The sequence below is a fragment of the Pyxicephalus adspersus genome, chromosome 2 (assembly GCF_032062135.1).
Source record: "Pyxicephalus adspersus chromosome 2, UCB_Pads_2.0, whole genome shotgun sequence".
Taxonomy (NCBI): domain Eukaryota; kingdom Metazoa; phylum Chordata; class Amphibia; order Anura; family Pyxicephalidae; genus Pyxicephalus; species Pyxicephalus adspersus.
The window spans coordinates 120,495,329-120,502,058 of NC_092859.1; the positions used below are offsets into that span (position 1 = coordinate 120,495,329).

At 42.0% G+C, this 6,730-nt stretch overlaps 1 protein-coding gene across 2 annotated transcripts in view; it reads right to left on the minus strand.

Moving 5' to 3' along the window:
• Nucleotides 1–4,877, minus strand: part of ARID3B (AT-rich interaction domain 3B) — a 34,365-nt gene extending 29,488 nt beyond the window's left edge. The window contains exons 1-2 of one of the 2 annotated variants that reach the window (XM_072402202.1): nt 4,699–4,877; nt 3,123–3,659 (exon numbers count right to left, since the gene is read on the minus strand). In XM_072402202.1, coding sequence (XP_072258303.1) covers nt 3,123–3,659; nt 4,699–4,734 — 573 coding nt within the window. In that variant the 5' untranslated portion in view covers nt 4,735–4,877. The remainder of the gene's footprint in view (nt 1–3,122; nt 3,660–4,698) is intronic. The other variant, XM_072402201.1, reaches the window with a different exon arrangement.
• Nucleotides 4,878–6,730: the final 1,853 nt, after the last annotated feature.

Below are 6,730 nucleotides of genomic sequence, written 5' to 3' on the forward strand. Positions count from 1 at the left end.
ACAACAATTTTACAGAGTGTTTTGTATTTCTAAAATATGCCATGTGAAATGTTTATAGCTACATGCAAATTTTCTTTAGCGGATGAAGTTCTCCTTATTATAAGACTAAGGCTTTGCTCACCAGTCACAATGAGTTAATAGAAGTTGATCATGAGGAATACAGGAAGCCTGCTATCTCTGACCTATTTGTGATATACTAGGTGGCAGGCTGTCATGTTGACCCTCCCTATATCACTGACCTTCAGCATGTATGCATTAGACAATTTCTACATTTCAGTCTGAACACCTGCTCTGACCCTAAGCATTGAAAGCAGGTTCTCATAAGCCAGACAGCAAGAATTTTCTGCACCCGTATAGCTTTCCTGAAAAGTTCTCTTTTCTCTCCTGCATTCAGGTTTACTTTAGAATACATGAGGGAAGTTATAACCTTCTGAAAATGCTAATGGTGTCACAGTCACACACTTATATCAAGTATGCAACAAGTGGAACTTCTGAATAGAGACTCATTAACACTAAGCAATGATGCAAATCATCAATTGCATACTGAGTAATAATTTTTGTATCCAAGTCAGGGGTCCGCAACTTCAGGTCCTCGAGGGCCAGGATCTGCACACCTTTTTAGAATTACTCTAATAGCCAGCAGTGAATGAATTAAGAATGGCTTACAAGGAGAGGAGTCAGGAAATTACTCCTTATTTGTTTATACCAAAATCCACCCTCATGTGAGCCCCAAGGATTGGAGTTTAGGACCCCTTCTTCTAAGGGTTTCCATTAGGTGAGGCTAATAAACTTAACGCTTTGGTCTCATTAACCTCAATGAATTTTTAGAGAGGTGGCAAGAGTTCCAAAAGCTACACAGCAGCTGCAAAAACAGCATTTCCAGAGGAAAACAGCCGACGACAACAGCTGTCAACTTAAAAATATTCTCTTTTCTTTTCCTTCACACAAAGCTGAAAACAACCCAAAGTACAAGAAAAGCTGAGCTTTTTATTATTGGTAAACCTAATATCTCGAGCAATTACAGTTCCTCAGTCACTTATGTCAGAATAGATGTTGATGGAAAACACTCTGGTGTAGTCATATAGTCAGGATCTTTTTCTTTCTTTTTTTACATCAGACTACTGATATAAAAAGCTTTTGTAATATTTTGTCCTGTTTTTTTATTTGTTTTTTTTTATGTATCCTTACTCATGATTAGCATTTACTAACTCGGAGGTTATGGTGGAAACATTCAATCAACATAAAAAACATTGAACAACTAGTGGAGGGAACACTTTGCATCAGGAATTTCTGCACATACTCTACAAAAGCTGTGAAACAAAAGCTAATTTTGCAGACTCTAGTTTGCACCAGAAATTAAATTATGGACCTGTAAAGCCTCTAAATTTGTATTTGAAACCCAGATACCAACAGTAGTTTTCAACCAGTTTCTCCAGCGGTTGCTAGCAGTTTCTTGAGCAATTTGTGGCTCAAGTCCGTTTAACAGATATCATTGATCTTTTTAGCTATCTGTAAAGGTTGCATTATTCCCAACGAGCTAACAATGTAGGAGGCATTCTTCCTAGTGACTACAACAATAATGTACTGTGATGTGTAGATAAAGTAAATATATGAGGGGTTCCCTGAAACCTAAAAAGGTATTTCAAGGAGTTCCCCCGTGTTAAAAATGTCCAGAAACACTGGCATTGACAAACAAAATTGCTACTGCTTACCTGGTAAAAATGTGTTCCAATTGGACCTCCTATAATACTAATTTTGTGAATAGAATAGCTGCCTATCAAGGACTGCCCAAGCCATGTATGCTAAAGGTGTCACTAAACACAGCTGTGGAGGAAACCTGGGACTTACACTGTTCACATAACCCTATCAGCAAGTACACAGCCTTGAGGTCCCCTAGAACGTCCAATATAGCCAACATTGGCTGAACACAATATCAAGCTTACAACATGATCACTAGGGGATAAAATTGCATAGCCGAAAAATGAAAACATGACTGCATAAGCAATAATGCAGTTATTATTACTGCCTACAAAGTGCATTTTAAATAAAGCTGATCTTGAAGCAAAAAGACACCTCAACCATTCCTTTCTAAAATCACTAAATGCCCTTTTCACTGAACTAAAGCTGCAATCACATATTACTTTATCCCCAAATCTTCCTTCTGATTACAAGAAGTGGGATCCACGACACTGTCATGAGGTGACTGCGTAGGCCTGTCAGGCACATGTACAGCACTGGATTACCAGTCCCTGGCAAATGCATGGTCATCAGGTAAGAAATAAAACATGATGGATGGGTTAGAAGGGGGTGGGAGTAAGGTTCATGTTTTCCCTGTTGATGGGCTTTCATACATGCTTAAAATGCAAAGCAGAAGTTGGATAGTCTTCAGCAAACATATCAAACAAAAACAAAAAACATGTATTTACATTTTAGACCACGTATGTTTAAATTATGTTTTCCTGGTTGTACAACATCTGCAGTTCCAAGGTTGTTTAATGATCATCAGAATCACACAAATATAATTCCTGGAAGTTTTAAATGCACACATAGCTTTTTTTTTGGCTTTTTTTTTAACCGTCTATTGCTGGATTCATGATGGAGGTGTGGTACTGATAGTACCTACATTATGTTTTATTAGGCTAATGGATTATCATAGGAGTGTGTCATGTCTGAAGGTCCCACCTCATTCCATTCAGGGATATTCCCTACCAGGAAGGGTAAGGACTGATCCCTGTGCTTTGTAGAGGAGTAACAGAGGCTAATAGACTTTGTGATGTCACAACCCGGATAATCTGGAAAGCATCATCCAGTCTGAATTGCCTAAGTATTAGTTGTGTGGCCACTCAAGTGAAGTCAGAACCTTGTATTCTCACATTATTATTAATAATAATAATAATAATAATATTAATAAACAGGATTTATATAGCACTGTACATTAAAACATGTTTCCAACACCTCATAAATGCAGCAGTAGCCCCAGAGGAAAAAGCAAAGAACAAAACTCTTTAGTTCAATATTATCTGCAAATCAAGGATGTGTGCTCGTAAACACATTTTACTAATATTCTTATTTACACATCTGGGGAGCCCTTCAATGTTTTAAACCATTTACTCAAAGCTTACCGGCTTAACGTGGTCCTCCAGACTTTGCCTGGGGTGTTTAGATGTAGAAGGATTAAAGTTTTCCTCTTTTGGTTCCTCTTTCACAGTCAGGTGTCGCTGACCTTGTGGATTGGGAACAACTATTCCCTGTTGCTCTCTCTGAGCCTGAAGATACTTCTGTGCAAGGATGGATGGTTGTCCTGCCCTGCCGTCATCCTCTGCACTATATGAATCTCCATCGCTATCTTCATCCTCCATCTCTTCATCTTCATCAGGCTCGCTGGTACTGTTTGGAGAGGCCAAGGGCGGGCGGGCTTTTACAGATGATGGTGTAGCAGAGCCTGTCATGGACTTCATTAAATGTTGTGAAGCCATCTGTTGGGCATAGAGCCTCTGAGTTTCTCTAATTTGTCTCTCCCGCTCCTCCATGCTACGAGCGGCCTGCTGCTGTTGTTTTTGTAGTTGCTCCATCACAGCTTCTAATTTCATGCCCTGCTTGGTGTGCATATGGGCATTGCCCGACAGCGTCGGGTTCAGTCCACTAGGGATAAGAGAGGGCTAAAGGCAAAATAAACAAGAGCGAATTTAAAATGTGAGTAGTAAATGAACATTTACATGACTATATAACTCAATAAGCGTTAAAGAATAAGACAATCAGCCCTAAATATTCCTCCTATTTTCAGTTTATGTTATTGCCAATTTTTATGTTTAAATATTTGAAAAATAAAGACTGTTATAGAAAAAAGAATAAGCCAATCAGAAAACAATTATGGCGACAGTTGTGATTTATTCATATTTGAGATATTGAAACAATTAATTATTTAATGGCATTCTGCTTTGTAATGGCAAAGAATCTCACATGATTAGAAGACTGATTAAGGGAACACAAACTATTTTCAGATGGCATTGCACTTATTTGATCTCCTATAAATCGAACAATTACACATTACAATGTGGTGTATGGATTGTCGGGGGACAGATGGGAGGCTGTGACAGACGCTGACCGCAGCACCTGACGCTTTATGTTTTATATAAAACAGATTCTGATTATTAAATGTTCTTATTAGACATGGAAGAAACATTTGCTGCCTATGGAAGCACTTTGAGCATCTTGTCAGTGCAAGGAATTCTTACACATAAAATAATAACAGGGTAAGGTATGATAAATATAAAGAATACAGGGGCTATCTAATATTATGAGAAGGAAATAAACATTTGTGTGAATTGTAGAGAGAAGTGAATCCTATAGCAGAGGGTATTGGGGGGAGATATAAGGTCCATAAGGCACCATATATACCATCTATACATGTATGTGATGGGAGAAGGGAGTGACCGGTCTCACTGAAGAGTACACAGGAATACTCTAGGCCGGTCAGCAGCCCAGGGACCCCCTTCTCCTCTGAGTACAGAGCCCGGCTATCAGTCTGGTGTGTAGCAGAAGATGGCAGACAGCCTGGCAGGGTCGCAAAGGTGCGGTGTGTTTGTAGTAAGTGACCTCCCCTCCTCCCCTGTGCTCCACCTCCTAGTCCCTATCTCCACACCGACCCTCGCCCCTAACACCGCTTCAAGCGCACACGAGACCCGTCTCTGCCCTCACCATGGACTCTCTTCCGAGGCTGGCCTTTTCCACCATTCCGTCTGCCTGCAGGCCTCTCGGCGCCGCTCTCTCCTGTTGCCACTGCGCCGCCCGCCCCAGCTCTCTCTCCGTTTCTGTCTCACTACAGCCTGCAGGCTCTGCTAGGCCCCTCCCGATACAGCGAAGCTATTCTCGTGACGTCATGGCGCAAGGTCTCGCGGCATTACGTATTGCGGCCGGTGTTACGCGTGGATGGCCTGCGGCAGCCATCTTTGTGCACCCAAGCTATAGTCAGTGTATATGTTTTTTATCTTTGCAAGCATTGAGAAAACTATTCCAAAATGAACTGACCAAATTTTGAGTTATCATCGTTTAACGAATAAATATTAATTCATGTGATGAGATGTGATACTTTCAGTCATAGCAATGGTAACCAGGAGAACACGTGCCATAACTTCTGTCATTTTCCTTTCCTTAGGTTACCGCCTCAGGGCTGATAGCGGAAAAGAATCTGGTGTGTGTACAGCGCTTTTCGTCCTGACGACTATCCTCGACAGACGATCATAATGAGAGTACAAGAGGAAGTAAACTCAAAAGTGCCTAAAACAAAACAAAAAAAAAACCACCTACCTTCAATCCCCCAGAGCAGTCGATCTGTCCGGAGGATTCTTCTATCGGGTCCTGCGTTGTCTCCTCATCCGTCTTCAGGCCGACGCTGCCATGTTCTCCTCTTCTTCCGGACTCAAGATCGGGTTAAGAAGTTTGGGGAAAAAGCTTGGCAATCTCACTGCACATGCATGAGATTGGCTTATTTTCCCCTTTTGACAAAAGGGCTCCTTCTGCACATGCCTGAGGTGCTTGGGCATGCGCAGAGGGAGCACCCAAGAGCCTCCTGGATGTGTGATGTAGGTATCCCGGGAGGCTTTGCGCTCCCATTAATTTAAGGGGGGCAGTGCTGCACCCTTTTTTTTTAAAAACAAACAGAATTTTTACCTTACATAAAAGGGTTGTCTACCCTTTTATGTAAAGTGAAAATTCGGAGTTTAGGTAGGCTTGAAAGGGAGAGAGCACAACAGGGTGCCACTCTGTCATTTTCCCAGCAGTCATTCATGCATTATGCAGTTGTTTGTCTTTGGAAAGAATCTTGAAAGATCCTATTGCACGTGTGTACATAGCTTAACTCTGGGGCCTGGAGCAATGGTCCCCAACCTTTTGCAGGTGGCAGACCACTAAATGCATGACTCCGGACCGCGCATGCGTGGGAAGTTGTGTGTCAGTCAAAGGGTGACAAAACCCTGAATAAAAATATCACATAACCCAAAGCCCCACATTTCACTACTAAGGTTTAGCTCAGGGGGTCCTATTCTGTCACGGAGTTAGGAAAGAAAAATCAACAGAAGATATGGCGCAGATTGTTTGTTTTCCTGACCACTATATGGCAGCGATGTGTGGAAAATAACTAGTAACACGCAGGCGGGTGCTTGATTATCAAACTTTATTGCAAGCTTAGGCAGAGTCCAAGATAGAACAACCAAAAGACATTGTTGTTGGGGCTGTCAATTCCATGAGGGAGGAAGGTAAAGAATGAGGACCAGGAGGCTGATCTGTATACCATATGCAGGGAATCTGAAGAAGCAGAGGACCAGGATATTGATACTCCTAGATCACTGGAGATGGAGGGAACACACAGGCCCACTAAAAGTTCCACACCGCTGTCAGGGAATCCACTGCTGCAGCTTGAGTATAGGGAAACATGGAATTGAAGACTCTTAGTTAGCTTCCTGTTCTGTGGTTACAGGAAGAGATCCACTTTTTGACAAACCGAGCCCTGCAGAATTGATCTTCTGGGTCAGAGGCCACTCTTTGTTGTCCGACTTGATTAGGGACTAACGGGATGGAAAGCTGGCAAGAGGCAAATAGCAGGTGGCTCGTCGGCTCCTCCGAGTACACTATACATCCATGCACCGTTTATTCTTCTGTCTTCCGTGATCCTGCCGGATGGTCCTTCCTAGGCTCCTTGCTTACCGACCAATTCACAGGAATTGAACCTAGT